The following is a 19,766-nucleotide window of genomic DNA, read 5'->3' on the forward strand; positions in this document are numbered from 1 at the left end:
TGCCTTATGATTGGCTGACGTCCTTTCGACGTTGGTGGAGTATCCCGGTTATCCTTGTTCGGGTGTCTCTTTTGGTTTTCTGATTTTGCTGCCTCTGTGTAGGCTGTTATCCACTGGGGGATTTTGTCGTTGATTTTGATTAGCCTCTTCTGTTAGGCGTATCAGCTTGACGTTCAATGATTGGCTGAGAGCCAGATTCCACTTGGGGAATGATTATTGATTTTTTTATTTTTCTCCTTCTGCAGGGATGCCTCTTGAGTAGGCGACTGGGGATTTGGGGATCTTATGTATCCCAGAGTATTATTTAGGAAGCCTCTACAGGCTTAGCCTCACTCGACACTTGAGTTGGAGAGCTATCTTCACTGAGGAAGTTTAAGTCCTTTGACTTGGATATTCTGCTTGGGTGATCGTGCTTCCATTGGGAATGTCGTCGATCTTGCTTTGATAACTCTTGCTGGGGATTTTGAGTCCAAGAGCGTGAGTTGAGGTTTCTCTGGGGAGTATTATTTCTGCGAGCCTCTCCAGGCTCAGTTATTCTTTGATGTGGGGGATGAGGAGTATTGTTTCGGCAAGCCTCTCCAGGCTCAGTTATTCTGAGAGTATTCTTTCGGCAAGCCTCTCCAGGCTCAATTATTCTGAGATGCTGTTGATTTTCTGAATCTTTGTATTTTGCTTGCTGCTGTCATACACAAGCAATTTTTCTATTTTTCTATTTTATGCAGTTGCCTCATGATAAGGTCTTTGAATGTGCAACTAAAGTGTATGTGATGCACAAATGCAATACAATTTTTATTTTTGTTCATTTATTTTAGAAAAGTGAGTGGCTCTCCCTATCCTCTTCTTCTTGGAGGACTTTCTGTCATTGACGCGAGGGAGTATTTTTGTGAGCCTTTATGCAGGGGATTATGGATTTTACAGGAACCCCTCCAATTTTCTTTTATTGACCGATTATTAATGGAATTTCGTACAATTTTATGAAAAACCAACTCAAAGGCATAATCACATGGTCAAGAGAGAAAAGAAACAAATGGATATTTTATTGATATTCACAAATGTTTATACAGAAAGATTTACAAAAGGAATTTCTGAAGAAAGGCTGGCCAAGGTAGGCTATACATTTTTGGCTTAAACAATTATATCTGTAATTGTCGCTCTTCTCGTTCCCCTAATCGTCTTGGGTGAGATGCCTGAGCCAGGAGTGTAGATACTGCAAGACGCTTGCTTCTAAAAGATTATCACTTGAACCGCCTTTCGGTTTTCGGTTCAAGTGATCGTTGCTTGCTTTACTTTTTGCATCTTATTCTTTTGCCCCTAATTTTTGCCTAGGACGTGTCCTAGCGGGGATAATTTTGCCTTTGTTTTGCCTAGTACCCTTGTACTGGCGGGCTTTTTGTTTTGCCCTAACTTTTGCCTAGGATGCCCTTTTTGGGTTTTCATCCTAGCGGGCTGATGCAAGCAACGTCTTCAAGCATAATACTTCTTTACCACGTCAGCATTGACTGGGTATCGAAGTTCTTCTCCGTCCATGTCTGTGAGAATCAATGCTCCTCCAGAGAAGGCTCGCTTCACCACATATGGTCCTTCGTAATTTGGGGCCCACTTTCCGATTTTGTCCTTTTGAGCTGGTAGCAATTTTTTCATCACCAGCTCTCCCTCATGGTAGATTCGAGGATGGACTTTCTTGTCAAAAGCCTTTTTGATCTTCCTTTGGTAGGCTTGATCATGGCATATAGCGTTCAGTCGTTTTTCTTCGATAAGGTTCAATTGGTTGTATCGACTTTGAACCCATTCTGCCTCGGAAAGTTTTGCTTCCATGATTACTCTCAGAGAAGGTATCTCGACTTCAACCGGCAGAACTGCCTCCATTCCATAAACAAGGGAGAATGGAGTAGCTCCTGTGGATGTACGTACTGAAGTCCTATAACCATGGAGAGCGAAGGGTAGCATCTCATGCCAGTCTTTGAATGAGACAACCATCTTTTGTACTATCTTCTTGATATTCTTATTGGCTGCCTCGACTGCCCCATTCATCTTTGGTCGATATGGGGAAGAGTTATGGTGCTGAATTTTGAACTCTTTGCACAATTCTTCCATCATCTTATTGTTCAAATTGGATCCATTATCAGTGATGATCTTATCGGGAATACCGTATCTGCATATGATGTTCTTCCTTATGAAAGATGTTACCACCTTTCGGGTCACATGAGCATACGATGCCGCTTCTACCCATTTAGTGAAATAGTCAATGGCCACAAGGATGAACCTATGTCCGTTGGATGCTTTTGGCTCGATGGGTCCAATAACATCCATGCCCCACATTGCGAATGGCCATGGTGAAGCCAAAACATTGAGTGGCGTTGGTGGGACATGAATGTTGTCGGCATATGCTTGACATTTGTGGCATTTCCGGATGTATTGGTAACAATCCCTTTCAATGGTCGACCAATAATATCCTGCTCTGAGGATTTTCTTAGCCATTGCAGGCCCGGGAATATGGGTACCGAAAACCCCCTCATGTATTTCTTTGATTACATTTTGAGCTTCGACTTGGTCTATACATCTCAACAAGACCGAGTCATAATTCTTTTTGTAGAGGGTTTCTCCAATCAACAGAAATCCCATGGCCCTTCTTCGGATATGCTTTTTATCATTATCACTAGCCATATCAGGATATTCCCCTTTTGACAGATATTGTTTGATGTCATGGAACCATGGATGATCGTCAACAGCTTCATCTATCAGTAGGCAGAACGCTTGCTTATCGTGCCGCCGGATATTGATGATGGGCATTTCATGCTCCTTATCCAAGGCGAACATCGATGATAGTGTAGCAAGGGCGTCAGCAAACTGATTCTCCTCCCTTGGAATGTATTCAAAGATGACACTTTGGAAGAATTGTGTCAAATCTTTGATATGCTCAACATATGGTATCAGTTTAGGATTTCGGACTTCCCAGTCACCTCGCAGTTGGTGAATGACTAAAGCCGAATCTCCAAATACTTTGAGCTTTAGGATACCATTGTTGATTGCTGCTTGGATTCCTAACGCGCAAGCCTCGTATTCGGCCATGTTATTTGTACAGTCAAAGTTGAGTCTTGCCGTTAAGGGGATATGCTTTCCTTGTGGGGAAATTAATACTGTTCCAATCCCCTGTCCAAGCATGTTGGAGGCTCCATCGAAATACATGGTCCACGTATCATCCTTAGGATCTTCATGTTGTATACTCATTATATGTTCATCGGGGAAATCATCCTGAAGGGATTGATAATCATTGGTCGGCCCATGTGCTAGGTAATCAGCTAGGGTACTGCCTTTGATGGCTTTTTGTGTGACATGTATGATGTCGAATTCTGATAATTGTACTTGCCATCGGGCGATCTTCCCAGTGATTATTGGCTTGTCGAACACGTACTTAATTGGGTCCATTTTGGAGACCAACCAAGTAGTATGCCTTATCATGTACTGCCTGAGCCTTTGTGTTGCCCACGCTAACGCACAGCAAGTCTTTTCTAATGGCGTGTAGCGGGTTTCATAATCAAGGAACTTTTTGCTCAGGTAGTAGATGGCTTGTTCTTTCTTTCCAGTTTCGTCCTGTTGCCCTAGCACGGCTCCCATGGACTCATCAAGCACTGTCAGATAGAGGATTAATGGCCTTCCCTCGACAGGTGGCACCAATATTGGTGGATTGGCCAAGCACTGTTTGACCTTGTCAAAAGCTCGTTGACAATTCTCATCCCAAGTTTCGGAATGATTCTTGCGCAACAGCTTGAATATTGGTTTGCACGTGTCAGTCAATTGTGCGATGAACCTTGCGACGTAGTTCACCCTGCCGAGGAATCCTCTAATTTCTTTCTCAGTTTTAGGAGGAGGCATTTCCATTATTGCCTTTACTTTATCGGGGTCCACCTCTATGCCTTTTTCACTGACGATGAACCCAAGAAGCTTACCCGACCGAACTCCGAAAGTACACTTAGCCGGGTTTAGCTTAAGCTGATACTTACGAAGCCGATTGAATAATTTTCTCAAATATTGGATGTGGTCCATCTCGTCTTTTGACTTTGCGATCATGTCATCCACGTATACTTCAATTTCTTTGTGGATCATATCGTGGAATAGCGTCACCATCGCTCGTTGGTAGGTGGCACCCGCATTTTTAAGTCCAAAAGGCATCACCCTGTAGCAGAAAGTTCCCCAGGGCGTAATGAAAGAAGTTTTCTCGCGGTCTTCTATATTCATCTTGATTTGATTATATCCCGAGTATCCATCCATAAAGGAATAGAGTGTGTTTGTGGCGGTGTGATCCACAAGTGTATCGATGTGGGGCAAGGGAAAATCGTCCTTTGGACTGGCACGATTCAAATCCCTATAATCAACACACACTCTAACCTTCCCATTCTTTTTAACGACTGGCACAATGTTGGCCAGCCATTCAGGATACTGGGATACAACCAAGAATCCCGCGTCCAATTGTTTTTCTACCTCCTCCTTAATCTTTAACGACCATTCGGGCTTGATTCGTCGAAGCTTTTGCTTAATGGGTCGAAACCCCTCTTTTAAGGGCAACTTGTGTTCAACGATGTTGGAGTCCAAACCGGGCATATCGTGGTACGACCATGCAAATACGTCCTTGTATTCCCTCAACAATTGAATCAATTGCGTTTTTATTCCATCACTGATACGGGTCCCAATTTTGACCTCTTTCAATTCTTGACCCTGTCCCAAATTCACGGTCCCCAATTCTTCTTGATTCGGTTGGAGTAGACGAGCTTCTTGATCTAGCAGTCTTTGCAGATCCGGAGAGATGGTCTCCTCATCACTGTCCAACTCAACCCATTCACCCTCAGCTTTCGGATCCCGGTCAGAGCGAGCAATCACAGACATAATTATTTATTGGTTCTGTTTAGGTTTAGAGTTTATTAATATTAATGAGAGAGAGAGAATAGAACAAAATGAGAGAATAATGTGTGAAAAATGCCTTTTTATTGATATATGAGTGTAAAACTGTACAAAACCCTTTATTTACATGAAAAGGTCCTCATGATCTCGGGTACTGATCATGAGTCCCTAAAAGAAAAAATGTGGAGGGGCCCTATCATGGCTTGCCCTTCTCTCTACTCCTGCTGCGGTAGAGGATTCTTGCTCACGTCGGGCGCCGTCGAATCGAAAGTGACCCACCCAGCGTCGATAAGGTCTTGGACCTTATACTTGAGAGCTCGGCAGTTCTCCGTTGAATGCCCTTGTGCCCCCGAGTGGTATAGACATTTGTCTTGTGGATTGTACCAATCGGGGTAGGGTGGATTCACCTTCTTTGGTGGAATGTAAGCTATAAGACGCGCCTCCACTAGCTTCGGCAGGAGATCGCTATAAGTGGTCGGAAGTCTATCAAACTTCTTCACAGAGTTGTTTTGCGATTTGCCTGACTTCGAAGCGGAAGAAGACGGAGCAATGGTTACAGCGTTGACTCCTCCTTCTTTCTTCTTCCCGAAGGCCTTCTTAGCTTCATATGATTGGGAAGGCTTAGCCAGCTTCCCACTTTTAAGTCCTTGTTCCACCCTTTCTCCAATGGTGATGATGTCCGAGAAGAGTGTCGTTGTGTTCCCTATCATTTTATCGTAATAGGGACCAGTCAACGAGTTGATGAATAAGGACACCGTCTCCTTATCCGACAGCGGGGGCTCTATCTGCGCCGCCAACTCCCTCCAACGTTGGGCGTACGCCTTGAAAGATTCATCATTATTCTTACTCAAGGCTTGAAGATCTGACCTATCGGGTGTTAGGTCGATGTTGTATTTGTAGCGCTTGAGAAAGGCGTCGGCCAACTGCCTCCATGTATGTACTAGATTTCCGTCTAGCTGCATATACCAGTTGAGTGCAGTTTCAGCTAAGCTCTCTTGAAAGCAGTGGATCAAGAGCTTTTCATTTGTGGCATATGCAGCCATCTTGCGACAGTACATGGTGAGATGACTTTTAGGGCAAGTCGATCCCACGTACTTTGGGAAATCTGGCACTTTAAATTTAGGAGGGAATTGAATATCCCTCACTAAGCACATATCGGCGGCATCTTTGACATCAAAATCATGCCCCTCCATAGCCCTTAGCCGATCCTCGAGGGCATGGAATTGTTCCTTTGAGACCTCGGGCTCTTTTATTATAATTCCTGCCCCAAGGGGTACGGCGTTTGGAGGATCTTTTTCATGCTCTTCCTCCTCTTCCTCATGATGGGACCCATGCTCACTGTGATGAGATCCATGGACGTTGTGGTGACGCATGAGTTCCATCATTTGCGCCATTTGCTCTTTAAGCTGTGAAAGCTCGGTTGTGAGCTTTTTGTTTTGCTCCTCCAATGCTTCCATTTTCTTGATTTTCCGTGCGCGCGTAAGGACAGAGAGATGACCAGCCACTTTCTAAAAATGAATATTTAATCTAATTAATTTATGGAATGAATACGCTCTTGACATGAGCTTGATAACCCTCCACTTTTAAGGCGCTGCCTTTTTAAAATAGAGTGTTACCTCCCTCCTTGACTCATGATCTCTCCTCAACGGAGAATCTCTATAGTCATGGGTCTCTTTCACTCATGTCAAGAGGTATTGGTGATCCTAAAAATGTATGTTTTTATGAGGATGCATGATGTCTTATTGGTAATGATGTACATGCTCCTTACTTTTATTATATTTTCACACATGGTCTTTCCTCTCATGTCATGGTTTTTTATGCATGGGGATCATTTTTAGACCTTATCACGAGGTTATTTATTATTGCACAAACAATTGCACATAAGCATTTACACAAACAATTCACTCATCCACGAACAGTCACGAGCGAATCACGAGGTAGGGGTCTCCTGCAGAAAAGTGCATATTCAAGGAGGATCTAACTGTTCTCACTTGGTCAACGGCCCCCAAGGTGCCCCCATTATAGGGACCCAATTCCTCTCGTCGTAGGTCGATGGAAAGTTCCAACGCACCGTCGGACTCAAGTTCATGGTTATCACCTTGAGTGATGTTTTCCGACAACGGTCTACGGGCACCTATAGACCCATTCGACAACCGGCCGTACTAACATCCACTCCCTATGGTTAATCACTCATGCCCCCGGGTATAGAGGGAACTGTTGTGTGCAAAGGTTTGTGTACAGTTTGTATTTCAAACAATTGCGGAATTTAGACATACAACAGTTATTTAAAGCCACAAAATAAATCATATTGTCATACAATCAAGGGGTAATGAAGTAATTTTTAACTATTATTTGTTAAAAATAATCTGTCACTAAATGGGACTGACTCTCGAGGCTTCCCCAGCGGAGTCGCCATCTGTCGCCACCGGCCCGAAACGGGCTTTCGGCATTCGCGATTGATGGTTGGACTCGTTATTTTGTTTAAAAAAATAGTGGATTGCTAGAATGACTTATTCTCAAACTGAGACCTCGTCAAACGAGCAATTTTATTAAAAGGCTCACTAATCCATATTAATCCCAAGCGGGACCCTCCATGGATTAGTGGTTTTCATAAAAGGAGGGTTCGTGGAGTCGCCACCAATGTTTTACTCAAAACATTGGAAAAAGGGATAAGGCAATTGATTTAAAAATCAACTTTGGCCACTACAACCAGAGTTGGGTAAGGGAGTCGGTTACGCGTGGGGAAGGTGTTAGCACCCCACGGCGCCCCTTTCGGGTTCCCTATGACAGATTATTTTTAAAAGAACAGTATAAAATTACTAAATTACCCCTATTTATTCTAAGCAATTATAAATTGACTATCTACATGATGACAGTTTAAATATGCACACAGAAAGCAGTAAAAGGAAGGATTGAAAGGAAACCTCTTGAAGCGTGCTTTTATATATTGCAAAGAACTGGGAAGCGTTTTGGCGTTCCCTCGCTCTACAAGCCCGCTCCTCGCTCTCCTAGAACAAAATTTTAACTAAGGGAATCAAAAAGATTTCCCCTCGACTAAGTTCGATCCTCAAGCAAAATGGCTCGGGGCTCAAGAACTTCGTCGGATCGACTCCCAGAGAGATTTCTAGGGCAGAACACTGCTCAAAAACCCCAGAATACTCAAGGAGGGAGTCAAAACTGAGTCAAAAAGTGTGGAATGACGTCCAATTGACGTCATATTTATAGGGAATAGGCGCAATACGCCCTACAGGGGCAATACGGCCGTATTGAAATTTTTGAACTTCAATACGGTCGTATTGAAGTTCAATACGGTCGTATTGAAATTCAGAAATTTCAATACGCCCGTATTGAGTTCGCTGCGGTTGTATTGAAGTGTCAATACGGTCGTATTGACTTCAGTACGACCGTATTGAAGTTTCAAAAACTTCAATACGCCGTATTGAGTTTCGCTGCGGCCGTATTGAAGCTTCAATACGGCCGTATTAAGTTCAGTACGGCCGTATTGGGCTTTTTCCCTCCACTTCCTTATTTTGAGCTATTCTAAGACCTCTAGACCTACAGAGAACCCTCCTAGGGCCTTCGAGGAGTCCTTCTGGCTGATTATCCTTCAGTCTTCGAGAGTCTTCAAGCTTTATTTCCGACCCGGACAATTTTAGGGGTCTACACTGGGTACGGGCTTACCACGACCTAGGCATGCATAACCAAGTCAATTGTGAAGTTCGCGTACCGACTATTTGCAAGGATTCACGTACCTTCCCGAGTACTTGGTTAAGGGAATAACCCTCGACCTCATACCCCGCTCCAACACTAGCTAAGGACTTAGAGGAAATTCACCCAACCCAATGGCCTACCTGAGCACCACTCTCCCAAAACCAGTGGCCTACCTGAGCACCACTCTCATATATCAGTGGCCTATCCAAGCACCACTCTCAAGAGACTCTATGTGAGCTCTTCCAGTTAAAAAATATTTTCTCTCCTCAAGTCCTGGGCTAGACTCATGCCATAAGGCATCACATGCAATTATGCATCACAAATCATACATGGTCTGCCCACTATCATGATCAATAATCATACACATGTCATAATACATCACATGCAATAATGCATCATACATCATACATGGTGTACCCACCATTATGATCAATAATCATACACATATGAACATATACTCATCCCATATCATATTTAAACATTCATATATATCATCACTATGCATACATATGAATCACACCTCACCATACATCATATATCATACATACATGATCCAAAACTTCAACTTAACATGCATTAGCATCATTTCTTTCATAAACATATTCACGCTCGGCGCAGCCTGAGCTCGCCCAGCCTAATCCCAACCTGAGAGGCCTAAAATTCATCCACGCCCGGCGCATTTAACTAATGCTCAGTGTCCTTGAGACAGAGACTCCTAAGAGTCTCCACGCCTGACGCAACCAAATCACGCCTGGCCCAATATCCAACCCGAGAGCCCTAAGCTCTTCCACGCCTGGCGTGCTCAACCTACACCTAGCCTAATCCGAGTCAGAGAGTTCAAAACTCTCATCCAAACTAATAAATCTAACCACATGCAAACACAAAAACACAATGCATAGGCTCCATACAACACAAAACAAACTCAAAATCAACATGCACCTATCTGATGCATCAAATTCACCAAAAACCCCATTTTTCCCAAAGCCCCGAAAAATGAGCGAATTCTCCGATCCAGCCATGGATCCTCAACTTTCATGCATCAATTGAGTTTCTAAACTCACATGCAACTTAAATAACAAACATTCTAGCTTCCCTCACCTGAAGATTGGCTCAAAATAACCAATAACTGAGAAGAAGTAGAATTCCCTTCCGAAGCTCAACCCGAAACTTCAATCCTCCCAAAGCAAGCTTCCTAATCTGAATTTCAAGAAAAGACAGAAGACATTAGTGATCTAGAGGAGAAAAAGAATCATACAGAGAAATTTGGGGGAGAAAGGAGCTCACAGACCTAGAGTCCTTCTCTCTAAAACTTTTAACTTCACTTTCTCCTCAACCACTCAACCCCTATTTATAGAAGTTTAGGAGTGGCCAGAATGGCCTGTTCCAAATCCGGAACGGCCCGTTCTGCACCCCTTCATCATGTGCAAAAATCACATGCAGAACGGCCCGTTCTGAAACTAGAACAGCCCGTTCTCGGATTCATCCAGAACGACTCGTTCTCCATGATGAATGGCCTGTTCTCCATCCAGAACGGCTCGTACTCCCTCCAGAACACCCCGTACTCCCTCCAGAACGGCCTGTACTCCATCCAGAACGACCCGTTCTCAACTACGATTTACAGGTGAATTTAGTAGTTTGGAACAGCCCGTTCCAGATTGGGAACGGCCCGTTCTGGGCTACTAAATCACCCATATTGGGCTTTGGGTCTTCTGAAATAACTTACTATGTTACAAACATGACACACTAGGAACTACTTTTTAACTTTTCAATGCATAAAGCAATTTAAATAAGTTGCTTCTATTGAAGAGACCCTTATATGTTTGACAAATATAACATAATTATAATTTATTTATATTAATTCATGTAGTTCAACTAATAATTCACATTTAGAGTCATTTAATTTTTTATATTTAGAAACAACTCACATAAATTATTGGAAGGAAGGGAGAATGGAATAGAACACCTACTTTTTCATTTAATGCTAAGTTATTCAAAGCATTATAGTGGTTTGAGAATGATTTTGTATAAAGTTTTATTATAGACAAGGATATTTTTAAGTGAAAATACTTAAATATTTATTGATAGAACTTTGGATTTAGTGTATATATTGGGTACATTTTTTATTTTAAAGCTCTTTTTCATTTCTTTTAAGAAAAATATTGAATGAATAAAATAGTACTTTGGACACTTTTTATGAAGATATGTTTCAATGTAGTGTTAAAAATATAATATTTATATCCCATAATTGGATGATGTATTCTCTATATTTCATGTAATTTTGTTAGATTATCAAAATATAATAATCCTTATTATCAAAAAAAATTATTAGAAACTTTAGGAGTTGGATGCTTCAAGTGCATCGGGTTGAACATAAAAAAGAAATAATTAAGGTTGAAAATCCATTGAATTCAATGAAGAACTGAAAACATGTTAGATCAACAATTTTTTTTTCCTTCATTTTCTCTCTTTATTTTTACACAACCAAACAAGGCAGATTCCATATTTCTCATTTATTTCTCCTTTCTCCAGTTCCATGTTATTGGACATGATGTAAAGGGAAATTTTCTTTGAAAAATACAATTTTGTATTAATATTTCCACAAATTTAGAAAGAAGAACATACAAAATCTTACATTGATTTACCCCAAAATAACAAGGTTACATTTAATCTTTACCAACTAGTTAAGATTTTCGTTATATATTTACACTCAATGCGGATACCTCACTGTCTAAATATTTTTTTCTTCAACTTCTTCAAGTTAATATTCTAAGTACTTCTGTTCAAGATTCTTTAGGCTTTGCTCACACCTTCAAAACTTAAAAGAAAATAAAATTTAGGTTAAATTATATTTTTAATTCTTCTACTTATTTATTTTTTGACATAAAAAAATAGAGGGACTAAAAATATAATCTCATTTAGTCCTCTATTCTTTTTATATTTTTAGTCCTTCTATTTATTTTTAGGATTCAATTTAGTGTTATTATTTTTAAAAGATTTAATTTGATCCTTTAATTTTTTTAAAAATATTCAATATTATCTTTTTGTTCAAATTAACGCTAACAACATTAATGAAATGGTACAACTATTTATTGCTCTATCATTTAAAAATAAGATACTATATGAATGGAAATGAGTGAATATTTTATGATAATTATAAAAAACACAAGTAAAAAAAACACTAAACTAATCCTGTGTCTAAAATAATAATTATACAACAATTTAATTATAAAAAACACAAGTAAAAAAAACACTAAACTAATCCTGTGTCTAAAATAATAATTATACAACAATTTAATTATATTCGTATGTTTATTGGAAAACTTTAACGACAGCAAAATGCAGATGAAAGAAAATTCACAGAAAATTTTATCACACATTCTCCTGGATTAGTTAATTTTATGCCGTATATGTATATGAGGACCACTTTATGATTGAAATTCTTTCAAATATGCATATTAGAATATCAGGTAGAGAAGAAAAGGAGGTTAGTCAATATTTGTATAAAGTTTTTTTTTTTCCTGAGATGCATTAAAAGGGTATTTTTTTTTATTTATTAACAGAGAGAATTCTCTTATTAAACACAAAAAATATTCTCTTTCAAAAATTAAACATCGAATAAATAGACATTTTCTTTAACTTAAGTTTTTTTGTATTCACATGAATCAAGATTTAATCCTTAATTATTTAGTTAACTAATGTAAATCCCTCATTTTTTCACGTCAACTCAAGTTAATTAGTGTAATATGAAGTAATTAATTTAATTAGACGATGACACAATATACTATAAGTCAATGGTGAATATACATTACTTACAAAATGCAAAATCTTTGTGTGTAATTCACTGTGGCATACATTCGTAACTTATTTTCACAAGAAAAAGAGGAGAGATTATGAGACAAAGAGTCTTCACTCTTCAAACATTGGTGGGATCCAAAAGTTGCTTTGTTCTAGAGAGAAAAAAGAAAAAGAAAAAGAAAAAAAAAACATTGATCAGTTGTAGATGAAGCGACACCCATCGTAGCCTGTTGAGAAGCAAAAAAGTAGCATTAGTGATGGCAATTTGTAATCAGACCAAACAAGACTTAGGTTAATTATGAAGTTCTTTATATTAGTGCATGTTTATATGATTTTTTTTTTCTTTCAAAAACTTTGTTTCGAAATAAAACATGATCAGTTTTAAAAATAAGTTAAACTAAAAGTATACCTAAATAAAGCAAATAGGTTTAATCAGGATTCAAATATATTTTTAATTCTTACAAATATACTAAATTGAGTTTTAGTTCTTCGATTTTTTTAATTAATTTTGATCCTCGTAAATTTGTCTATTTTTCAATTAGTCATTGTAATTATTTTGTGACGAGATACCATGTATTTAAACATAAATTTAATATATCATTTGATCTTGAAATTTTTTAACATTGTACAATAAGTTCCAACATTAAACAAATTTATAATTAGATCCTCTATTTTTTCTATTTTTGTAATTTAGTTTATAGAATTAGAAATTCGTTTATAATTAATGAAATTTCACAAAATATTATTTATATATTACAAAGTATATTTTATGAAATTTCATGAACAATAAAAAAAATTTCAACCTCAAGAACAAAATAAAAAAAAATATTAAAAAATGAAGAACATAATTACAATTTTTTTAGTTTAGAAAATTAATTAAAAATTTTCAAAAAATTTAGAAAACAAACTATATATTAAACCTTAAACATATTAGAACAACTATACTCTAATGTGACGTAACATCTCTAGATGCATAATAAGTTATCATAGGAAACTATTTTTAAAACTATTAACAATTTCAAAGGACCAAAATCAATTTTTTTTTTAAGATTAAAAAACATAGTTAATGGTTAAAATTTACTAATCTAAATCTATTCTACGATTGTGGACTCACTAGGATCAACTGCAACAAGCATGGCTGTGCCTCCAAACTCGCAATTGCCACCAGCACCTTTGGTCCTTTGCCAGTAGCTATTGAAAGCGTACGAAGCATGTGCATACACAGTGTCGGGCTGATAGCACGGCCCATTGGGCTGAATGGAGGTGCAATCTGCTCCTGACCAACAAGCATAGTTCATGGCCTCTTGGATGATTGGGTCTGGGACTGAGGGCTTAGCCACACACCACAGGGTGGTCCTTGGGGCATAGTTGGGTGGTGGTGGCACACTTGGTGGAGGGTACACTACTGGTGGCTGAAACACACTTGGGCTTGGGACAGAGCCCTCAGTGGGGGATGGAACAGTGCTTGGTGGGCTTGGGAGAGTGCCCCCAGTGGGGGTTGGGATGGTAGTTGGTGGGCTTGGGAGAGTGCCTTCTGTGGGGGATGGGACGGTAGTTGGTGGGCCTGGGGTGATGCCACCTGTGGGGGAAGGGATGATGGAAGGTGGGGTGGGCTCAAAGTAAGGTGGGCTGGGTTCAAAGTAGGGTGGGCCCATTGAGGAGTCAGGTGGGCTTGGTGTGATAATGATGGGAGGATTGAGTATGGGCTCGGGTGAGCCTGGGATGATAGTGGGTGGGCCTGGGACAATTTCTGGGGGGAAGGACCCTGGTGGGCCTGGTGTTATGGTTATTGGGCTTGGAGGGCTTGGTTGAAGGCCTATGGGTGTAGGGATGGTGGTGGTACTTGGTGGTGGGAACACACAAAATGGAGGGCTGTTTTCTGGCAATGGGATTGGAGCCAGTGATTCATAAGGGGGCAAGGAAAATGGGGAGCTAAGACTATAGGGTTGAACATTTGATGAGAATATAGTTGGATTATTATTATTATTCACATCAAAATGCTTCACCACTTTCAACTTCTTTGGGTTCTTGTTCATTGTATTTCTCCTATGTCTAGGGCCTTTCAACAATAGTCTCATTGATCTATCTGCATCTGAAAAACGGGAAAGTAATGTGGCTTTTGGGCCATGAACTTATTTCCATTCAAAATTTGCTTCATCTCAACAATATCATAATGCAATTGTTAATATACCATAGAATCTATTTAAATATAGCCTAGAATGATAGTCCAACAAGCAAATGCCTGTGCATATGCATTACAACACATCTTCCACATGTGACCCATTTATGCAAGATCATAGTTAAATTCAAAATTTGGGAAAAATTGGGATGACATAACATAGTACATTTGTTTAAGTAAAGGAGGCTTACCACAATGAGTGAGAGAAATGGAAGCCAAAGTGAGGTAGAGGAGAAGTATCCCAACATTCTTTCTCACTCTTCTTGTTTCCATGACCAATTGCAATTTTGGTTATTGCAATGGCACAAGAGATATAAAGAGGCACTCCAATTCCAGTGCATTGAAAGACTCAAAGGTAGAACAATGTGAGGTTTTTATATAAATGTAAGAGTGAACCAGAGTAAAGCAAGAAGAGTAGACAAGAGGTTCTGTTTGGGATAAAGATTGATTCTTTGGGTGACACAACTTTGATGCACAGTCATCTTTGGCTGGAGATGTGTGCATGAAGGCATGTCAAAAGTGCAGAAAAGTTGTCACAAATGTGAGTATTTTATGGGAATTGGCTCACCGGCTCAACAATGTCCTTTTCTGGGAGTTTTTATAACTTCATTTCAAGGTGGTATATATGCTTGCTTCTCCCTTGGAAAAGATCAAAGTTTGGTTTTATCAACCCTTTTTCTTTTACTTGCTTTCTACTCAAAGCTCTCTCATGGAAACACTAAGGCGTGTGGAAGAGGTTGGTTTAGTCAATAACCATAACCAAGAAGCCATTAGATACTAGTTAGTTTTAGACATGCAACCTAGAAAATGGCTTGGGGGTTATGAATCCAAATCAACATTCATACATAAACTGACTTTAATTTATATAAACTATGTAATCAACTAATAAAAATCATTATTAGTATAACTTTTAACATGATTATTATACAAGTCAACAAATTTACCTTACACAATAATGTGATTGAATAACCGTGTAAAAATTCTTTATATATGGTCTCACTATATACAAAGTTTTGTCAAACAAAAGAAAAGAGAAAAAAATGAATGGTGGCTTAGTTTCTGCAAAGAGTAGTATATTGTGTATTTGTAACATCTCCTTATAAAGTGCATCACAATTTTTGTCTAACTGGAAATGGATGTGATATGGTTGTTCCTTTGTTGTGATGTTCCAACTCTAAATACTAGTTAAGATACTTTAGGGAAAGTGTGCTTTAGGCTACAATGTACTGCATTAGTGTGTCAATGTCTCATGTTAAGAGCCTAAAATCTGAGGGTGATCTTTTTAAGGAAAAGGAAGAAGGGAAATTGTCTGTAGTGGGAAAAAGAGAGCTTGGTGCATGATGTGACATATGAGTAGGACAAATATAGTATTAATTTGGCCACCTTTATGATGATATCTTTGATAACTTAATGTAACACATTAGATGAGTTATGGTTTTATAAGAGTTAATTTGCCCAATAACAGGGATGAAAGAGTTTTGGTATAAAAGTTTCTTGTTTGGAATCTGATGAATGTTATCTGTAATTGCTTCTTCATTCTGGTTTTTGGTTTGTGAACCATTCCTCTTTTGTCCCAAAATTTAAAATATGCTATTTTGACAATGAGCAAGAGAATAGTTTTACAAATTTAACGTATATTTTCAAGGATGAAATACTAGAGTACAACAACTGATAAGTTTTGTAAATTTAACGTATATTTTCAAGGATGAAATACTAGAGTACAACAACTGATAAGTTTTCAATCATTTGGGTCATGTCAAAGTAAGGTTTCAAAGTTTTTGAGCATAACATAATAAGTATTTTTTTAAAGTTCAATTACCCTTCTAATCTCTATAATTTTATAAATTTAACTTTTTAATTCCCACAATTAAAAATATTTCATTTTAATTCTTATACAAATCACTTTTGATTTTCTTTAGTCCTTATAAATTATAAACTTCTTTTTAATTTTTATGAAAATAGAGGACAAAGACTAAAAAGGATAAAATATAATAGGCTTAATTGCACTTTTAGTCCTCCTAATTTAGTGCAGGAGTAATTTTGGTCCTCATAATTTGAATTGCTTAATTCTGGTTCATAAATTTAAATAATGGACAATTTTAGTCTCACAAACAATTTATCATCCAAAATTTAACAGACGTTAATACTGTGAATTTTATGCTAAATAAATATTAATTATATATCATTTAATTTCTTACGTGTCAAATTATTTAATATTCAAATTTTAAATTTAAATAACATTGAAAACAAAATGAAAAGGGTATTGATATCAATCGCAATGAGAATTTTTCACTAAATTAGAATTTTTTTAAAAAAGTTTATCAAAAAAGCACCTGTACCAATTTATTTACCCATGTAGCACCTTTCACTGTTTACGTTCAGAATTCGGTTCCCGGAGAATCGAATAATGAGCTATTAATTTTTTTTTTTTTTTACGTTTTGGATCTGAGCATGGTGTAAAACTGGATCCAGAATGGCCCGTTCTCCTTTCAAAACGCCTCGTTCTCCTTGCAGCACTTGCAGAACGACCCGTTCTCCTTTTAGAACGGGTCGTTTCGGATGTAAAAATACACACATGATGGATCAAAACACGCCGTTCTACTTAGACGTTCCAGTTTCAAAATTAACAGACTACGCGTGCAAGCAGAACAACCTATTCTGCTCGGAGAACAAGTCGTTCTAGTTGCAACATTAACACGTATAAGAAAGAGAAATATAAAATAAATAAATTTAAAATTTTTAAAATTTGAATATTAAATAATTTGACACGTAAGAAATTAAATAATATATAATTAATGTTTATTTAGCATAAAACGTCTGTTAAATTTTGGATGGTAAATTGTTTGTGGGACTAAAATTGCTCATTATTTAAATATATAGACCAAAATTAAGCAATTCAAATTATGAGGACCAAAATTGCTCCTATACTAAATTAAGAGGACCAAAAGTATTATTAAGTCAAAATAATATGTATAGGGACTAAAATAGAATATTTTTAACTATAGAGATTAAAAGGCTAAATTTATAAAAGGATAAAAAATGCAATTAAATTTTTTAAAAATTATTTTTTGTTTTTGTATCAAGTATAACTTTTTTTTTTTATTTCACAGTTTTATATCTGTATATATTTTCGAAAAACAGAACGAAAAGTACTATTTTAGAAAATAAAAATTATAGAATGGTTCTTCAACAAAGAAGTCCTAATAAAATAATCTCACTAAATGAAATTAAAGTAGCTTTTCAGAAATATTTATTGGCATCTTTCTTTGCTTCAGCCATCAAGCATGTCCATAATGGTTAGATACATAACTTAGCATTTGGATGCATGTGTTCTTCTATGTGAATATGTGATGTGAACGGGGCAAGGTGCATATTTTGGTTACTTTGGTTCATATTTCTTGTTTAATCTTTTATTTATTTATTTATTTTTATTTCTTTAAATGGTTGATGCTTCTGATCATCAAATTGGAAGAATCAGAACAATGTTATGGGCTCAAGAGCTAATTTATTCCTCCCATATGTCAATTTCTGTTATTTTCTTAGAATGTATTTAAACAAGGAATTTTAAAAAGATATGTAGTGTTCGTTTTAGATAATTATATATTGTTCGAGATTTATACTGTTTTATAGGACAATAATTATTTTATCGTCAAGTAGTGTGTTTGGCAATAATTACACACACTCACAGTTTTAAAGAATAATTAAACTTACAAGTTGTTTAGTATCTAAAATAAGATTTTTTAAAACCTGAGGTATTTTAATGGATCGTTTATTATTTAAATTTGGAAATTTATAATTCAATGTTAGTATATAGGAGAAATATTGCATGCATTGTACGAAACCACCATAGTTTTATTTATAGTAAATTTTTTATTTTAATTAAATTAGATAAAAAAATTATTCATCAATACTAATTGACACAAATAATAACAATTTGTACTCTTAAAAAAATTAAAAATTAATCAAAATTATTAACACGTGATAATTTCAATCTATGTATGTAATGACTTTTCAATAGTGAAATTAACCAAGTATAAGTTGACTACTTTTAGAATGTCTCTTACTCAGAATTTGAGAATTTTTAATATTTTTTTCTCTTTCTTTGCTCACTTTGCTAATTAATGTTGATACAGTTTTTATTTTATACCCTCATATTTTAATTGATTTTTGTTCAAGTGGTTAATTAACTCCTTCAATTCAAAATAAAGAAAATCTTATAATTATATTTTTGAGTCACACTCATAATGTGCTTAACACCTCCTGAGGAAAAAGATGAAAGTGAGAGGCACAAAAACATGGAAATAGACACATAATTCTAATATTTCAACAAGACATTCCCTATCAAAATGGTGTGCTTTAATGATTTTTTTTTTCAAAGTAGAAGAAATGTCATTTTCTACAAATCACACTTCAACAATGATGTTCCATTAATTTTTGTTTGCTATGAACTTCAAACTTCAAAGGGTTTGAATCCATAAATATCTTGGCAGAAGGAGACATAAAGTAGAGAGTGTGTTTGGTTCTAGTGGGAATCATGAGAATTGATTTTAACTCCAGTCAAAATTAATTTTATATAATATAATTTTTTGGTTATTAGTAAGCAAGATTGATTTTTCTTCAAAATGTCGGTTTGACAAGAAGTAATAAAAAGTAACTTTTGAACTAGTTTAAAATTTATACTAAATTTTATAATAAACTTGCTTTCAAAATTAAATCATTCAAATATAAATTGCTCCACTTGAAAATAAATTTGAATAAAAATTAATTTTATTTGAATTTAGTTTTATAAACAATCATTCAAACACATACTAACTTACAAAGTATTTGGTATGGTGGAAAATGGTAGAAAAGAAGAGAAGATAAGAGAAATGTGTGAAAGAGAATTTAAGAAATATGAGTAATTTTTTGTAGGACTCAACAAAAATCTTTCACACAAAAATGAGGAGATTTGCATGGAACACTCTAATTATCGGGGTTTAATGTTGTTTCATATATACATATATTTATACACATAATCATTATAATATATATATATATATATATATAAATAATTTGTAATGGTCAAATAAGTTATTAAATGGTATAATAACTCAAACATACACCTCATCTATCTTATATTCACATAAGTATCATTCAAACACATACATATAAACAATATAAAAAAACAAGGAATTTACATACATAA

General features: G+C 36.7%; 2 protein-coding genes across 2 annotated transcripts in view; one reads left to right on the plus strand and one right to left on the minus strand.

The window, feature by feature from the left end:
* LOC109815482 (uncharacterized) overlaps positions 1-19,766 on the plus strand; it is a 52,210-nt gene that overhangs the window by 23,261 nt on the left and 9,183 nt on the right. The gene's annotated exons all lie outside the window — the stretch shown is intronic.
* On the minus strand, positions 12,390-15,137 carry LOC109791017 (uncharacterized). Its single transcript, XM_020350266.3, has 3 exons — positions 14,773-15,137; positions 13,517-14,494; positions 12,390-12,629 (listed from the first exon to the last, which is right to left on the minus strand). The coding sequence occupies exons 1-3, from the start codon at positions 14,852-14,854 to the stop codon at positions 12,598-12,600; spliced, it is 1,092 nt and encodes a 363-aa protein (XP_020205855.1). The 5' UTR covers positions 14,855-15,137; the 3' UTR covers positions 12,390-12,597.

This window comes from Cajanus cajan, chromosome 10 (genome assembly GCF_000230855.2).
Source record: "Cajanus cajan strain Asha chromosome 10, NIPB_CcT2T_4, whole genome shotgun sequence".
NCBI lineage: Eukaryota > Viridiplantae > Streptophyta > Magnoliopsida > Fabales > Fabaceae > Cajanus > Cajanus cajan.